The sequence below is a fragment of the Medicago truncatula genome, chromosome 3, assembly GCF_003473485.1.
Source record: "Medicago truncatula cultivar Jemalong A17 chromosome 3, MtrunA17r5.0-ANR, whole genome shotgun sequence".
NCBI lineage: Eukaryota > Viridiplantae > Streptophyta > Magnoliopsida > Fabales > Fabaceae > Medicago > Medicago truncatula.
In genome coordinates, this window is record NC_053044.1 from 47163318 (window position 1) to 47180883 (window position 17566).

At 33.0% G+C, this 17566-nt stretch overlaps 2 protein-coding genes across 2 annotated transcripts; both read left to right on the top strand.

The window, feature by feature from the left end:
* Positions 1-1440: 1440 nt before the first annotated feature.
* LOC11425542 (UPF0235 protein C15orf40 homolog) lies at positions 1441-2977 on the top strand. The gene is made up of 3 exons (XM_003602511.4): positions 1441-1693; positions 1790-1878; positions 2492-2977. Exons 1-3 carry the CDS (start codon positions 1534-1536, stop codon positions 2618-2620), a joined length of 378 nt encoding a protein of 125 aa, XP_003602559.1. The 5' UTR covers positions 1441-1533; the 3' UTR covers positions 2621-2977.
* A 1544-nt stretch (positions 2978-4521) lies between these two features.
* On the top strand, positions 4522-8309 carry LOC11423050 (probable serine/threonine-protein kinase WNK6). Its single transcript, XM_013606101.3, has 8 exons — positions 4522-4963; positions 5320-5436; positions 5529-5566; positions 5817-6044; positions 6141-6361; positions 6561-6718; positions 6805-7240; positions 7328-8309. Exons 2-8 carry the CDS (start codon positions 5335-5337, stop codon positions 8116-8118), a joined length of 1974 nt encoding a protein of 657 aa, XP_013461555.1. The 5' UTR covers positions 4522-4963; positions 5320-5334; the 3' UTR covers positions 8119-8309.
* The last annotated feature ends 9257 nt before the right edge of the window (positions 8310-17566 follow it).

The following is a 17566-nucleotide window of genomic DNA, read 5'->3' on the forward strand; positions in this document are numbered from 1 at the left end:
GCTCATTATCTTCATTATACAACATCTTACTTCGATCCTCACACACACATTTCCCCCTCCCATATACTCCCTCTGTCCCTAATTATAAGACCCTTTTGAGAATTTTTTTTGTCCCTTTTTATAAGACTCCTTTGTTATTTCCAACTACATTAATTATTTTTTTACATACATGCCCCTATTTATTGTACATCTTTTTCTTCAATCAACAATAAATAACATGTTGAAAATATAAACTAACCTTCTTTCTTAAAGGATAAAATTGTAAAAACAATAGTGATTACAAACAACTTTAATACAAATATCCACTATCTTAATTCCCGTGATTTTGGCAAAAGGGTCTTATATATATGGACGGAAGGAGTACTTTATACGAGTTTCTTGAAAATCAATAAAATTTCCACTATGGTGAAGGATCAAAGATAACTCAAATCACATTCTATTAAAAACATTCAAAGTAAAAACCTAGAACCCCTAATCTATTTTTTATAAGATTCAACAACATAACATAAAAAATACATTAAACAGATTCATAAAACACCAACTTAAAAAAAAAAAAAAAAAAAAAAAATTAAGAATGGTAACATCATCATATGGACCACACTACAAAATGCAAAACATAATGTAAATGGTGGCCTGCTAGAACCTCTACCTATGGCAAAATGAAAACACAACCATTTTTGTGAAACTTAAAAGGAAAAAAGAAAGAAAACACAAAAATGCACATTGCCTTGCTATTGAGCCCACAAATCATTGGTCAAATCAATTATGAAGTTGGATGAACAATGATCGCAACAATGGAAACGACAATATCAAAAAGAGATGAATGGTATAGATTTTAGGGAAAGAGCAAAAACTTGTGGATGAGGGAATATGGTTTGTTTAAAATACAACCTTATTACTTATATAGGATTTGGATCCTTGGTTATTAAAGAGACTGAAACATATATCTAAATGATGACTTATGACGTGCGAGAGTTCAATCATTATATCTGATCGGGATAGTCACATGATAGTTTTGACAGACTCAACCCTTTGGTAACTGAAATAAAATAAAATAAAAAGATTAAATAGATACATCTTTCAACTTTTTCATCTTTAAGTAATAATTTATTTTACTTTCAATTGAATCCTTGCCAGCGTGGATTTCAAATTCGTTTGAATAATTGACACACAACACAAACATATATAATGTGTAACAACCTTAACAAATCATTGAAGACCAACATATTTAATATGGATTGCATTCAACATCATAGACAAACATGACTAACTAACAAAACCTAAAATCTCAATCTCCAATTTTTTTTTTAAATCTTCAAATAATTGAGTTAACTAAAACAATCTCCAAATAATCAAGTTAAGACCGTTGGATTAATTAACGGCCACGATTCGTTGGGGAATCTGAATTCTGTGTTGCAACCGCATCATGTAATTCCATACCCCCGCATAACACAATGCAAAAAGCCAAAGATCGAAAACGACAGCGTTTGAAGTACGCAAGTCTCCGGCATCGATCGTCGGAAAATTGAAAAAATGGCGCCGGCGAAGAAGGGAAAAGCAAAGGCAGAACCAAAGGAAACGGTTCCTTCGGAAAAACCTAACAATATTCCGTCTTGTATTCGCTGCATGCCTCCTTCATCCGTCGCTATAACCATCCACGCTAAACCCGGTTCAAAGTCCGCATCCATAACAGGTCTCTCTTTCTCTCTCTGAATGTTGCGTTTCTTCAATATTAGTTTATGAAATTGAAATTACGGTGTAACTGATTATTGGTTATTGTAATAAGTAGATGTGAGCGATGAAGCTGTTGGTGTTCAAATTGATGCACCGGCGAGGGATGGCGAAGCAAATGCTGCTCTTCTCGATTACATCAGTTCTGTAAGTTCCACTTAGCACTCTTGTGCTCACTTTTTAATTCTATAGAGAACAATGAACATTAACAGTGAGACTCAAATAATGAACATCAACAGTTACACTTATGCAGAGAAATTTACACCAAAGTTTCATGTTAGACTTGCTTTTTGAGCAAAATAAAACATACTTTATTTCACTACAAAGTTTAAACTTTGTTTTATTCACATTACTTTTATCGCCAACATGAGTTGGTCCGACTTGAAGGGGCTCGGATCCCTTGAGCAAGAGGTATAGGATTCAAAATTTAGTTTTTGTGAATCAAGCAAATTCTGTTGGGAGAGGCCTACATTGTGTTTGATAGTATCTCGAGGGATTAGTCTTTCAATTGCATGCCTGGAATACTTTGGGTTTACCAAAAAAAAAACAATTTTATAAACTTATGTTTATCTAAAACCACCTTTATCGAACACTTGCCCAAATGCACACTTTTTTTCGTATTGATAATGAATTACTTTTGTTGTTCAACCATCTACATTGAGGAATCAAAATACTAGTTGAGTTTGTCTTGTGAGATTCTTATCTTGTGATTGGTCCATCATATCTCATAAGTACTATAACATTCTTGTGGTGATGCTAGGTTTTAGGTGTAAAACGAAGACAAGTATCTCTAGGTACTGGCTCTAAGTCAAGAGATAAAAGGGTCATTGTGGAAGATGTAACTCAGCAATATGTTTTTGACGCTTTGGATAAAGTCTCAAAACAGTAGTTTGGATAAAGTACTATAACATTCTTGGGGAAGGCTTCTTGCTGCTCTACTATCATTTTCCTCAAGAAGTGAAGCCAGAGTATGTGAAATTGTGAATACCTGTTTTATTATTGGCAGAATATCAATGCCCTGATACTATAAAACCAGCATTTGTTTTCTATTTCGGCTTGCTTGTTTGTAGTGCAACTGGAGTTTTGACAATTTCATGTCAATTTATGCTGGTTATTTTATAAAGGCTTGTTTGTAGTGCCCTGGTTATATACATATGACTTGTAATGTGCTCTTACACTGTGGTAGTTTTAAATGTGTATACAAGAATTATTTAATACATCTGTTACTCTCTTATTGGTATAGCCATTCTACAATAATCCACTGCAAAACATTGCCGTTCTGTTGGTACATACATCATCCTTTGAACTTGCCTTTATCAGTGAGGACAGGAAGAATTAGGAGTGCTACTTTAACATCATTTTCAACCTGAGTTTTTCTCAACTTATGTAGGTAGCTAGCTTTATTGAGTTTGATAAAGAAAATACTGATATGAGACCGCTGGGATTAATATGACATTATTAACTTGTGCACATTTTGTTGGTTGCTATCTAACTTGCATAAATATTGTATCTTTCCTTCCCTGTTCTACTTTCTCTCTTATGATTGTACTCCTTTAGGTTTTTGCAAAATCTAATCTGACTGTTTTAGTAGTGTAAACTGTGCTTCGCTCCTTAGCTACTTGGAGCCGAGAGAGATTTGTTTTAGTAAAAAAAATTATGAAGTGGCAATTTTTCTTTAACTTGAGTTTAAGTAGTGTGTTTGATTTGTCTTTCTTTTATGTCTAACTTAGATACAGCCAGACATGTTTGCATTTAGGGTGCAGTTTATATCTCAATTCAAAATTTTCAGAAACAGACTTGGTGACAGCTGCATAAATATGTCTACACAAGGAAAGCTACAAAACAAAATCTTTTTTAGGCTTCAAACAGCTTGCAAGTTGCAAGATATTTACTGTGTATGACAGGAAAATGATAAATGGTAAATGATGACCGCGATGGACCATAAAAGATTTACCATGTGTTTGTAGATGTGTAAAGCCTTGGAGGCAAGTTACCTCGGAGAATCTACTTAACTTCTGGTGGAAGGCTTCTGGACGCTGAAACAAACATGTTAGAAAATGAAATTAAACAGCATGGTTCAGAAAGTAACTTTTTCTGCTATTTGTGACTTTAAAGATAATTACTTTTAGGGAGTTTATGAGCATTGCATGTGTATAAAAATTGTTTTTTCTTTTGTTGGTAGTTTATATAATGTTGCGGGGGCCAGGGGGCAAATTTGCTTCATCAAACAGTAAAAGAAAAATATTGTATTTTTTTTTTTCTTCTTCTTTTCATGGGGAAATATTTTCAAGGCATCTTTTGAAGGATTCTACCAACAAGGATGGATGCAGATAAGTGAATAAACTTTAACGAAACACTACTGCTTAGACACGTAAAATTGTTGACCCAAAAAATGAACAATTGAAATTTTACACGTATATATAACTGCTTTGAAAATTCGTAAAAGTCAACATAATGGGCAACTTGAAGTGATTTAATTGTTCAAGAAAGATGCATTATCATTAGTTTATTATTATATATATATACATATGTGGGTGGGTGTTTATTTGAATTTAAACACCAAACTTTAGGATCACAACCTTAGATATAGGAGACGTTCGAATAAACATGTTATTAATTGCTTATTCTTTTTTTCCAGGATTATTAATCAGTTGCTTGTTTAACAATTTGTTTATTTGTTTATCATATTAAAGTTTATGCATGATTCTATGGTCAAAGAAAAATTGTGGATAAACTTTGCATAAGTTAGTATAAGCTGCTTTTATAAGCTAACTTTGAGAATTTACTTTAAAATATTTAATAAGTATTCCATTGTATTCCCGTAATAAAAAAGTATTTCACTGTATTATTTTAATAAATAAATTCGAAATATTTACATTGATTCTTATAATTTAAGGCATATCTGTGTGAATAGTGTTAATGATTGAGAAGTGAGGGATATTTATAGTGAGAGAGAAAGATAAAGTATAAATAGATTTGGATGATATAAGAAACGAGTGTCTTGCACGTTTTAACTGTTTTTAGAGAAAGAGAAAGAAATGAGAAGGTGTTATGTTGTGTTGGAAGAAGACGAGGTGGTGAGTGATAATAACATTTTCATTCATTAATCCATACAACACTCTCTCTCTTTAGATTAGGTTTCATTTTTTTCTCTGATGCCCTTTTCTCTCTCTAAGCTCTACGGGATTCCTCCTGAGAAACTCACCTCAGAAGGTCCTGTTCCTATTCTAAGGTACATTACGATTTCTAATTTTGTCTCTTTTTTTTTTCATTTCCCATTACTGCATTATTTCTATTTCCCAATTTTCCATTTTCATTCATGTATGCTACAAACAATTCCTTTCCTTAAATGTTATTTCCCAAATAGTATTCTTTAAACTACGAATCACATAGACAGATACCAGACTCGACAAGGACACTAACAAAATAACAAAATTCAATGTAATCAGACACATGTTGGACAGTGACACATCTTAGATCAGAATTCAAAAGTGTCGATGCTACAAAGACTTCAAACAATTGCTCAATTTTAATTTTTGATCCCAAACATATACAATTGTACATTTTGTTGTGATTGATGATTTGTAGGGAAGGAATTATAGCATGAGTTTGGCGGACCCAGAATTCTTTGAGGAAGGTTCGGCTCTTCTTGAGCCTCCTGATCCAGATGTTGTTGAAATTGACCCTACTTGTCGTTACCTTAGGGTAATGTAGTCGTCTATGGTTTTTATATTTTTCATTCCTTTTTCATTTCTTAATTTGATATTGATGTTGATTTTTGTATTCATTCATGACAGTATAAGGAAGTCATAGGCAAAGGAGCTTTCAAGACTGTGTATCCTTTTTTATTTTGTTTTAGGAATGCATTGATCTCTATTAGTTTGGCTTTTACAATAGTACTTCACCACTGATTAACTTTTTTACCTCATTATTGATTGTATGTTCAAATAAAAATTTAATGCTTGATGCGGTTTATATGTCAGAACTTATAAATTATACTGCAGTGTGCTTATATATAAGAATTTTACTATTGAGTGTGTTTATTTTCATGGTATATATGTTTTCCTTAAATTATGGTTAATTAGTTATAAGGCATTTGATGAAGTCACTGGGCTTGAAGTTGCGTGGAGCCAAGTTCGGATTGACGAGGTATTACAATCACCAGGTGACCTAGAAAGGCTCTATTCAGAAGTGCATCTCTTGAGGTCGTTGAAGCACAGTAACATTATAAGGTTCTACAATTCCTGGATTGATGACAAGCACGGGAATGTTAACATGATTACCGAGTTGTTCACCTCAGGGAGCCTCAGACAGTGTGTTCACTATCCTTTATAAATGTGTTTAATTTGTTTTTTTCTCTTTTATTGTGAGATTAGCCCTTTTGTTAGTGGGTTTGATGGATGATTTAGGTACCGTAAGAAACACAAGAAGGTTGACGTGAAAGCTGTTAAAGGATGGGCGAGACAGATTTTAATGGGTTTAGTCTACCTCCACAATCACAATCCACCTATTATACATAGGGATGTCAAGTGTGATAACATATTTATAAATGGTCATCAAGGAGAAGTTAAGATTGGAGATCTGGGGTTGGCAACTCTCTTGAAGCAGAATAATGCCAAGAGTGTAATTGGTACGTTCTTCTATTTTGCAACATTTTTCCTTATTTTAACCCTTTATGTCATTAAAACAGTGATACAAAATTAAGTTGTCATCCCTAAAATAAAATGTAAAGCAAGAATACTAACAGAATATACTTTTTTTTTTGTCTCTTTTGCTTCCTGGCTTTTTGATTTCTTCACTAGTTGTGTTTACATATGTAATCCTAATAGGAACTCCGGAGTTTATGGCGCCTGAACTGTACGACGAAGATTATAATGAATTAGCCGACATATATTCTTTTGGAATGTGCATGCTGGAGTTGGCTACTTCTCAGTATCCTTATAGAGAATGTAGAAACTCAGCTCAGATATACAAGAAAGTTTCATCTGTAAGTACTCTCATCATGGATATTACTTTTCTTTAAGCTATTACAACTACAAGGATACTTCAGTCATATAATATTTGATGTTGCAGGGCATAAAGCCAGTTTCTCTTTCTACGATCAAAGATCCAGAAATAAAATCATTTATTGAGAAATGTCTTGTCCCAGCATCTCAAAGATTATCAGCAAAGGAGCTTCTGATGGACCCTTTTCTTGAAGTGAATTTTTCAGTAAAGAATCGTCCTCTTCCATTACCAGATATTGTTCTACCTAAATTCGGAGGCTTTGAAAATCGTTGTCTAATGTCAGAAGGTCCTGCTAGTGCACGTATTGGATCCAGTTCAATGGAACTTGGTGATACCAATGAGCAACCAGTGATCACTGTATCTTATAATTCTGTCGATGATGCACCACCTTCTCCATGTGTTGAGATACGAAGGTTGATGGGAGTTGATAGATTTTTTCTCAAAGGTGAAGCAAATGACACGAATTCTATATCATTAGTGCTCCGGATAATTGATCAGGGTGGTTAGTATTAGTTGATTTCTACTCTCATTAACTGTTATGCTTTAAATTTGATAGCAGAAATTTATATACTCTGACATCAAAATGCAGGGCGAGCAAGAAATATCCATTTCATATTCTACCTCGACAGTGATACGGCCATGTCAGTGTCAAGTGAAATGGTTGAGCAACTTGAACTTGCCGAGCATAATGTTAAATTCATCGCCGAGTTGATTGATTTGTTATTGACAACATTGATTCCTGATTGGAAACCTTGTGTAGCGATTGACCACTTAATTTCTCCAAATGGTAGACGAACTCATATGAGCCAACAGAAACAACTCTCACAATTGGCAAAGTACAAACAAAACTCAATAGATTCTAGCCAAATCATGAGGGAATATGTAGGTCCCTCAACCTCACATGAGAGATTAGCTGAAAAAGAAAACATTGATAATATGAATTTTGAAGATGTTTTCTCCCATGCAAGCATTGGTCTTCAAAGAACAACAAAGACAGATGATTTGTATTCTATGACATCATATACTTCAGCAACATCTGACTACAATGATAAGAATTTTTCTACAGTTTCATTCATGTCTGCTAGGTCAGGATTCACAGACTTCAACTTTCCTACCGTAAATGGGTGGGGGAGCCAATCCTCGCTTGCATCTGAAATCGGGGCATCCTATGATAAAAAGAGCAAGTTTCCATGCATGGAAAACAACAATTATCCCCTTAGTACTTCCTCATTTCATGAAGCTGAGGATGAGTTAAGAATAGAGTTAGAGAAGATTGAACGACAATATCAAGAGGCAATGAAAGATTTATGCAAAAGAAGACACGACGCCATGATGGAGACCAGAAAGAGGCTATCACAAAAAAATTCAATCATAGAATAATTTAATTAGTCTTTTTAAATTACCATTTGTTTTTATCTCTTGTTCATAACCTTGGAAGTTACAACTGTAAATAGTTTTTTGTGGATGAAAAGGTTCACTTTTTAGTTATTATGGCATGCATTTTTCTTTGCCAAACATATATACGACAAGGTTGAATTTAGTAATTTAGTTTGATATAATTTTGTTGCTTATTTGTTTTACTATGCCTTGTAACTTCCAACCGTTAATACCAATACTTGTTGATGAGTACGAGCTCGATATATAGTCTTTCCACATTGTGTTGCAAAGTTGAAGACACTAGGCACATTTTCACAGATTGACCAAAAAGTATGGAATGAAGTGATCTTCAATGGAGTTTTTATATGTGCGTACATGTCTCAAGGACTTCATCTTTACCATAGCAATTCTTTGGTGGATTTAGGTGAATAGACATTAAAGAATCACCTTGAATAAATGTAACAGGCAAAACAGTTTGGCATTTCAATGATCACAATTGGCATTTCAATGATCACAATGTCGTCGCTACTAAGTGGAGTAAGTCAATCTCAAACCTTATGTAGTTCTCGGTCCTTTTTTTATACAGAAACCATCACCACTATTTGTAAAACGTAATGTGGATGCATCCATTCCGCAAAATCTAAATGTGGTTGGTATTAGTCCGAATCTTTGAAAATTTGTTGGAGTTGTTTTGGATGGCGAAAATATTGTATGTTCTTGGCGAGGGGTGGTCTTTGGTTTTCAACAAGCCATTTTGTGGATGTTTGAGAACAAAATATAAAATGTGATTTTTAAAGTTGACACAAAGATCATTTGTTGACGGCCTAAATTTTTCAAAGGGAGAACTCTCATATTAAGTTGAAAACCAAACAAACATAGTTGCTCACACTATCGGGGATACATCCTCACTATTCCTAACTTTTTATCATTTGTTCATATGTATTGGGCAAAACGTTAAAACACCATCATCTAACATTTATATTATCAACTCTTGCATTTAGTTGAATTATAAATTTGTGTCAATTATTTTTCAAAAATTGAAACTTAACTACTATATAAGTCTAGGGTGGTTATACCATTTACCATATATAGGAGATGCCAATGCTCAATTTAAGGGTTAGGACTTAGGACCATCTCAATTATTGAGCTGTAAAACACGCAATAATTTTATATGACATATAATGAGTATGAGAGGGGGGTAGGGGGAATGTAAAACACGCAACCAACCAGGGCACATGATACTGAAATCACCTAACCTTACCCCCGAATTCAGCGGCATTCAGATTCTTGCTTGCACTAAGGTAAATATTCAAGGGAGCAGGTAAATCCTAGTCTAATCTTCCTACCAATTTGTACAACAATGGTTTATTGGTCAATAACTCATTTTATTATTAACCTTTTTTTATACTCTTTTTATCAATACAATAAACTTGTTTAAAAAAAAAGTGTCCTTCAATGAATGAGAATTTTCAATTTGATGAAGAAAAGCTAATTATACAAAAGGAAAATGCATGTGTAATAATAATACGTACTTAAAACCTTAATCTCAATATATTACATCAGAACAAAGCTTTTGACTTGGTATGGAAACTCTAGTTGATCATTTCATCATTGTCTATATTAACTCACTAATTAGTTGATAACACTCCAAAAGAAAAACAACATCAAAGTTATGAGATTGATTAAGCATAATTTAATTCCTCCATAAACTCAAAAAGAGAAATGCATCTAATAGATCATTCATCATTGTATCATAATGTTATGTCTAATACATCATCTATAACAAAATAACATTGTCATCAAACTCAAAAAAAACAATGAATGAACCATTAAAAACAGCTTCATACCCTAATATACATCAGTTAATTAGTACCACCTTTGCACAAAACTGATATTTGATTCAGAATCTTCATGGTGATCTCAAACTTTGCAAGCCAATGTCATTGTGTTTCCTTGAAGGAGAAGAGTAGGGTATAGGTATTCTTCTTGGCAAGAAACCAAAAAAGTGACCCTTGTGCTCATACTTTGGCTTCACTTTGAACACATTAGTGGCTCTTGAGCCATCACAGTGACCAAATATGCAGAGAAACAAGAGCAATAAAAGCAATGAAGTTTGAAGTTTTCTACTATGTAGAACCATTGTGTTGCAAAAGCTTGTAAAAATCAAAGACTGAATATGAAGGTGAGGAAAATGAAGTGTAAATAGTCTGAAACATGGGGATATTAAATGCAAAACTGTAGTTCTCTGTCAGATTTGAGAGTGTTGTTTTTTTGTTTATGTGTGTTCATGTGGGTGTTGTAATTTGAGTGAAAATGAGAGAAAGAAGGAATAAAGTGATAGAGTCAAAAGAATTGAGATGGTTTTTTCTTTCTACAAGTAGTAGTAATGTTGGAAAGGCTAATGAAATAATAAGCTTTTTGGAACGGGTCTTTATGGAACAGAAAAAACAAAGTGAATAATATGGGTCCCACCTAATATAATGAAAAGAAAAAGGTTATATTTTATGATTTGTATTATGTGATAATTTCTTTCTTCTTTTGTAGTTAAGGTGAATGAATGGTTTGGACCCATACCGTATTAAAAGAAGTAGGAAGTGTTTGCTTGTTTAAGAGCAAGAGCAGTTGAACTTGTTGTTACACTTGATATATACAGTGGAAAGTTGTACAAGTTGAATAGAGAAAATCTTTTTGTAGGCTCTGATTGAAGAGCTATATTTCAAAGCCATTCCTCTAATATGAGCTATCTTCTCATACAGTAAGTAAACTACTACTTGTTACGTACACCTCAATGTACTAGCTAGCCACTGTTCCTTATTTGATTTCCAATACAAGATTCAAGATTGATTGTCCTCTTGGTCACCCTTTGCTCAATTCTATTTAATGTTGTATTATTTCTTTTCTTTTTATAAGAATAATACTTGATGTTACGTATAGGAGGAGAGGATTATTTTGCATACATACATACATACGTGATTTGCATATTTATCAAAAGTACATAATATAATCATATTCATGAAATACAATGTCAGACCCATATACATATTTATATAAGCTCACCCCCGCTTCATTATTATGTGCCTGTTCCACTTCTTGTCAATCCATGAAGCATGATGATGATAAGTTACGTTTCATTAGTAACACATATCATTTTCCAATAGTTAAAGTTAATTTTCAGCCCATACCATCTTTTTAAGTTCTTCCTATGACGTCAAATTAATTAAAAGAGTTGAAATTTAATTAGCATAGAAAATGATATAAAATTGACGGTGAGCCTATATATAGTTGAGGTCCCATAACATAACATAACATAAGCTCACAGACAGAGTCAAGACATGCTTACATTATAGATAGATTTTTTGGGTATTACTGAAGTAACCATTGGATTAAATTCAACAATCATAACACCAAAGTAAAAAACAGAACTTAATTAGAGGGTCCTACTTACAAGTTCTTGAATTTGTATTTAACTAGTAGCAATTGATGCATAAACAAAAAGTCTCTTCCTAGGGTAAGGGTACTACTATTACTACTAAGATCGTCCCACACTGATGTGATGGCATTTTAGGATTCGACCCCACTACAGCAATGCTACCTAAGCAAATTATAACCTGCTGTTGCATCAAATTTTCCCTTTCCCTTGGCTTTCATCATTCATGATAAAATGGTACATTTTCAGAGAGAGAAAAAATTAAAGTTAATTTTGATATTTTGGACCCTTTCTTTTCTCTTTTATCAATTCACCTTTCATTTATCATATTGACCAGACCGAACAAACAAACAAGCAAACACATGGCGTGTGATAAGGAATTTCAATAGGATTTTGCGGTGAAAAGGTTTATGGGAATGAAACTTTTTAACATTATTCAGATAAAAACAATTGATTCACATCGCTAAAATATTTAATTAATGTGTATTTTTACTCCAAATAAATAGAACAAATCAGTACGAGCAATATCTAGCACACAAATAATTTCTTTTCGTCCTTCCAAAAAAGATTTTGTGTTGTTCTTTTAAAAATAAATAAACAATCAAATTTGTCTCTATTTTTTGTAACTCACCCTAAAACCGGTTTCTCAAGTAGTCAATCCATCTAGGTTGATTTGATAATTTTAGATTATATTCATGTCAATGTTTTTAGAGTCAATTGTCACAAGTGTCAATTTTAATGCACTAGTTTCGCTGTAAAATAATTTTTTGTTTTTGGCAAACATTTTTTCAATTTGGTTTCTAGTATCCATTATTTAACATCATTAAGTGTGCTGATGTGGATCATTATGTGCCACATGGATAAAGAAGTTGTTTCCTATTCATCTTGGCTAATTAACCTTCAACTTTCTCTCTCTTCTTCTAAACTATCTTCTTCTTTCATTGTTGTCCAATATTTTTCTTCATTCTTCTGCACCAAAATTCGTTCTTTCCCTCACTAATCCTAATTTTATTTACTTTTCCTTTATGGTTGTTTCTTAAATCCTTAAATTTCTAAATTTTCCTAAGAAAAACCCTAAATCCCTAAAATTCCCAAACCTAGATTTATTCTTTTATAAAAAGTCAAATGATGGTGGCTGAAATTTGATCAAAAATAATATGAAATTATTATTTCTAGTCTAATTAGAAAGTGTTTTGATGTTTTAGATGATTGAATGTTGCCCATATTTTGATTTGGTATTCATTGGTGGATGGACTATTTTGATAGAAATTGAATAGAGACTAATTTGAGTAATATTTCACAAAATATACGCAATGAAAGTTAACGTGCGATGTGATCATATTATTGAGAACTTCTATGATACATCTACAAATTAATGTGTATCGGTATTCCTACTTCAAAAATTTTTAAATTAACTATTATTTTTATGAAATAAAGAGCTATTCATTAATATTTATATTTTAGAAAATGTTATTTTATAAGAAAAAATATCATTTTATTGTTTATAAAAATCGAGTCCGTGCATGCTCCATTTACTCAATATTCCATTTAGTCCATTTAAGGGTTGGATGTAAGACATGTGGCAAAAAAAAATCAATGATGGAGATTTAAAATTAAAAAAATAAGTAGTTGATTATTTAAAATAAATAACAAATGCTATATTGCCAAAAAAAAAAAAATTAACAAATGCTATTTTCTCTTTCTTCAATCACGTTTGTATTCCCTTTTACTGTAATATCATATCTTCTCCTCCAATGGCAGCCACAACCACTAAACCACCGCCCTTTGCCGCCGGAATTGATTTCAAGCTGATTAAAATAATTTCGATTCATCCGCTACTTATTGAAATTAAATTCTTTATCACACTTCTGAATTGACATATGACAAAAGGGTTTGGACGGCACCGACAAACGATGATATGATTTGTGATGGAGGCGGCGATGATAGGAAGAAGGGAGAGTGATGATGTTGTGATTATTGATGCAGAGAGTGGTGACGGTGGGGGGCAGTGAGAAGAAAGGGATATGAGATCGTTGCATAAAGCTGAAGAATGGGGAAGATGGAACGTGATTAAGGGAAAAGCTATATTCTTTTATTTTATTTTATTTTTTGAGAGAAAGAAAAGCTATATCCTTTATTTCTTTTATTAATTAAAATATCTTTTTTTAATTTTAAATCTTCACCTTTAATTGTTTTTTTGCCACATCTCTTACATCCAACCCCTAAATGGAGCATACTCAGATTTATAAAAATCATACTGATTTTTTTATATATATATTTTATTGTAAAAAAATAATCAAAATTCTCTATTATGAGTACAAAAAATTCAGAAAAATTAAATTTTATTTCTTCGACGTTTTTGGTAAATAAGATTTAATTATTATAATTATAGGTGATAGAAAACAATTTTTCTCTTCAAAAAATAATACGTTTAACTATTAGTTTATTGATTTGGTGTACCAATACACCCAAATTTTTGGATGTACCATAGAATTTGCCATTTTAAAATGACAAATATTAATATGTATTTTTTTTAAGTACTCTCTGTCTCACAATATTTGTCTCTTTAACATTTTTTATTTTTCTCAAAATAATTGTCACTTTAGAATATCAATGTAACATTTATTATTTTTTTCCATTATTATACTCTTAGGGTGTGTTTGTTTCAAGTTATAATTGTTGATTCCCGAAAATAAAATGATAGAAATGTATATGTTATACCCTGTTTTTGGACCTAAAAATACGGGGCCCAATTTCATTTCAAACTTTGCCAATTATCAAATTTCAACTGCACAGTTCAAATTGTCTCTGCCACGCAGTGTTTTCAATCACAATTTTACCTATGTTTTTCATGCATAAAACCTTTCGAAATGTCTTTACTTGTCTTGTAAGTCATTCAAGAGTGTCTCTGAATCATTACATTGCTTTTTCTACAGTTTATTTCAAAATTTACAAAAAGTCATACAGAAGGGTATTTTGGTCATTTCCCGCAGTGGGACCCATTTTCATCCTTGTGACTGTCTCTGAGTCTCTTCAGATTGTTTTTTTTACATTTCATCAGTAAACCTTGTTAAATTCATTTCAAACTTGCATCTGAGTCAGTGTCAAGTCAATTTGAATCTATTTAGGTCAATTTTAGCCCTAGGGGCATTTTGGTCATTTCACACAAAATTTTGGCATAGAGAGGTTACTTTGAAGTACCTCATTTAGGCCATTGGTTCGTTTTAGTCCATTTTGTCAGTTTTATTTTTTGTTTCGCTTTACGTTTGGTCAAATTACGTTTTTACTCAATTTTATTTTTAATTGCATTTTGGTCCCTCAATTGAGGTCCCAAAATTGCATTTTGTCCAAACTGTTTTTTAAATTTCATTTCAAGCCTTTTTTTGTGATTAATTTTGCAGTTTAGTCCCGAAATTCTTGATTTTTGCAGAAAGGTCCAGAAGCCAAGTTTGCCAAGGCCGTGCCATTTTTTTTCCCAGGTCCAGGTGTCACTTTCTCATTGGTTCAGAAGCACACATGTCAAGCTATAAAAGGTGTACAGTGCCACACAGACCCATGAATTACACGCCACATCACAAACAGAAACCACAATCTCTCTCCTTTCAGTTACAGATCAAAATCATCAAATTCATCAAGAACACAAGAACCCTAAAAATTTCCAGAACCAAAATTCATACACGATTTCATTGATTTTTGCATCAATCCTCAGAGATTCGTGTGAATCTTCATCACTGGATTGAAAATTCTCCTGCAATTCCAAGTGCGAGCTCACATTGAAGCAAGCTCAAGCACTGATCACAGGGTTTCCTCACGCAAATCTAAGAAGCAAGCTCAAGCACATAATCACAGAGAGAGAAGTAGAGAAAGAATCGGAGAAGATGAAGAAACAGAACCGGTAAACCGATTTATTTTCGGTCCAGAGAAGATCAAAAAATCATCAAGAACATTCAAGTTTTCCAAAGATTTTCCTCCATCAAAAGTTTCAACCAAAACTTCAGGTAAAACTCATTTTCCTCTTTTGAAAAGTTTATAATCACAGTTAAACCTGTAAAATCACGCGAGCAAGCATATCAAAATTTCCAGAATTCAAAGAAAACCATAACCGTAAACACGAAACCTAGATCCATAAGGATCTAAGTTTCGGAAAACAAGAACAAGCACCAGGGAAATAGTAAACAACGAAATGATGTAGATCCGTAAAGATCTAAACCTTTTCTTTCAAAAAAGATCAAAGAAAATCAATTTCAAAACCATACGAAATTTTCAGATCTACATCGTATCAAGCTGTGTTTGAGAAAATAATTGCTGGATTCGTGTTTAGGGTTAAAGGACGAATCAAAAGATGTAAAAATCTTTAAGTTCTGGAAATTTTTCACCGGAAACTGCTTGAGCTCGCCGGAGAAGATGAAGATTCCGGCGGACCTTCAAGGTCTCCGCCGTCACTTCATCCTCACCGGCGGCGAGGTTCTAGAGAGAGGCGAGAGGAGAGGGAAGCTTAGAGAGAGAAAGAGATGAAAGAAATGGACTGGACCGGTGTCCACGTCCTTATATAGACGCTTGAACCGGTCCGGTTTATTTCGTTTTCATCTTGAACCGTAGGATCTAGGGTTTTCTCCTTTGAATGGTTGTGATGCGTTGTTACCACGTGCTTGATCTACGTTGCCATGCGCTGTGTGTTTTGAACCGTCAGATCTGAATCTGGATCAATCCAACGCCTCTGAGGCCTTTGGATGATCCAGGCCCAGTCTGTATTGGGTTTTGGTTTGGGCTTAAGTTTTCTTTTACGTTTTTAGTTTCTTCTTGCTATTTGCACTGCCTTTCTTGCTATCTGAACCTGTTGCTTGCTTACCTTTTTCACAAAAAATTCCTAAAAAATCCTAGTTGTTTCTTGATGTATTTTTGGTATTTCTATGGTATTTTTGCATGTAAAAAAATGGTAAAATGGCATGAACTAATCTCCATGTATCTTTACACTTTTGGTATACTTTTTGCTATGTTTTTGTTCTTGATACTTTGGTATGTGTTATGAATAAATGATACCCTATCTTGTGATGAATATGCCCCTGGACATGTGCTTCTTTTTGCTGTTTTTGAATATGATTTTATGGATTTCTTGTTTTACAAGCAACAAGTGTTTGTTTTAAAGAATAAAGTGTTAAATTTCTCTACGAATTTGGTGTGATATTTTGCTTGCATGTGTCACCATTAATTTCATGTCATGGCTTGAAACAAAATCTCTTTCAAAATTGCTATGATGTGATGATTATGGGTTACAAGTACCTTTAGGTATCATATCAAATTTTTAGGTTTGTTACCACTTTATTACTTTCTTTTGCTTTTCCTATGCAATTTCTTTTTGTTTATTTCCTACTATTTTGTGCTTTGTGATTACTAACCATTTCATCTCATGTGTCATACATTTTATAGCATTCCACCACCCCCTCCACTTTCTTTAGCCTAGCATTTATTTTTTGCAAGTTTTAATTCATTTGGTGATGTAATTTGTTATCATTGGTTTGTAGCTTGGCAAAGGGGCCATAGAATGTATTTAGGCAACTTTTGTAATATGGACTATGGACACTATGACGCACCGGCACGCACACACTCACCCTAGATGTATGCCTAGGATTGCATGTGTAGATGTATGGCTAGGATTGTATGGTTAGATGAACGCTTAGGTTTAAACACTTAGAGAAAATCCAACTTTTTCCAAGAACATGCAAATAACCTCACTTGAAAACTTTTTTTTTGAAAATAAAATAGGAGTCAAAACTCCTCATTTCCTTTTTATTTTCTTAAGTAAAATTTCTAATAAATTTTAACTATACTTAGACTTCATTTTGAAAAAGCTAACTCCACCTCACTTTTTTTCCAAACCTCATGCCCTTGAGGCCTCTCATCTCTATTCTTCAAAATCTCTTTTCAAACTTAAAATCAACCAACAAAAACAAAAACTATTTTTTGAGAATGAACTACGATCGGTTTTGATCCCTTAAAAGGGTACGTAGGCAATGAGTCAAAACT

Bases quoted from the DNA above. Each gene is read 5' to 3' on its own strand.
- LOC11425542 (XM_003602511.4), top strand. From the start codon at position 1,534: ATGGCGCCGGCGAAGAAGGGAAAAGCAAAGGCAGAACCAAAGGAAACG. The intron at 1,694-1,789 runs GTCTCTCTTTCT...TGTAATAAGTAG, and splicing joins AAAGTCCGCATCCATAACAG to ATGTGAGCGATGAAGCTGTT. The intron at 1,879-2,491 runs GTAAGTTCCACT...TGGTGATGCTAG, and splicing joins TTCTCGATTACATCAGTTCT to GTTTTAGGTGTAAAACGAAG.
- LOC11423050 (XM_013606101.3), top strand. From the start codon at position 5,335: ATGAGTTTGGCGGACCCAGAATTCTTTGAGGAAGGTTCGGCTCTTCTT. The intron at 6,045-6,140 runs GTGTGTTCACTA...TGGATGATTTAG, and splicing joins ACCTCAGGGAGCCTCAGACA to GTACCGTAAGAAACACAAGA. The intron at 6,362-6,560 runs GTACGTTCTTCT...TAATCCTAATAG, and splicing joins TAATGCCAAGAGTGTAATTG to GAACTCCGGAGTTTATGGCG.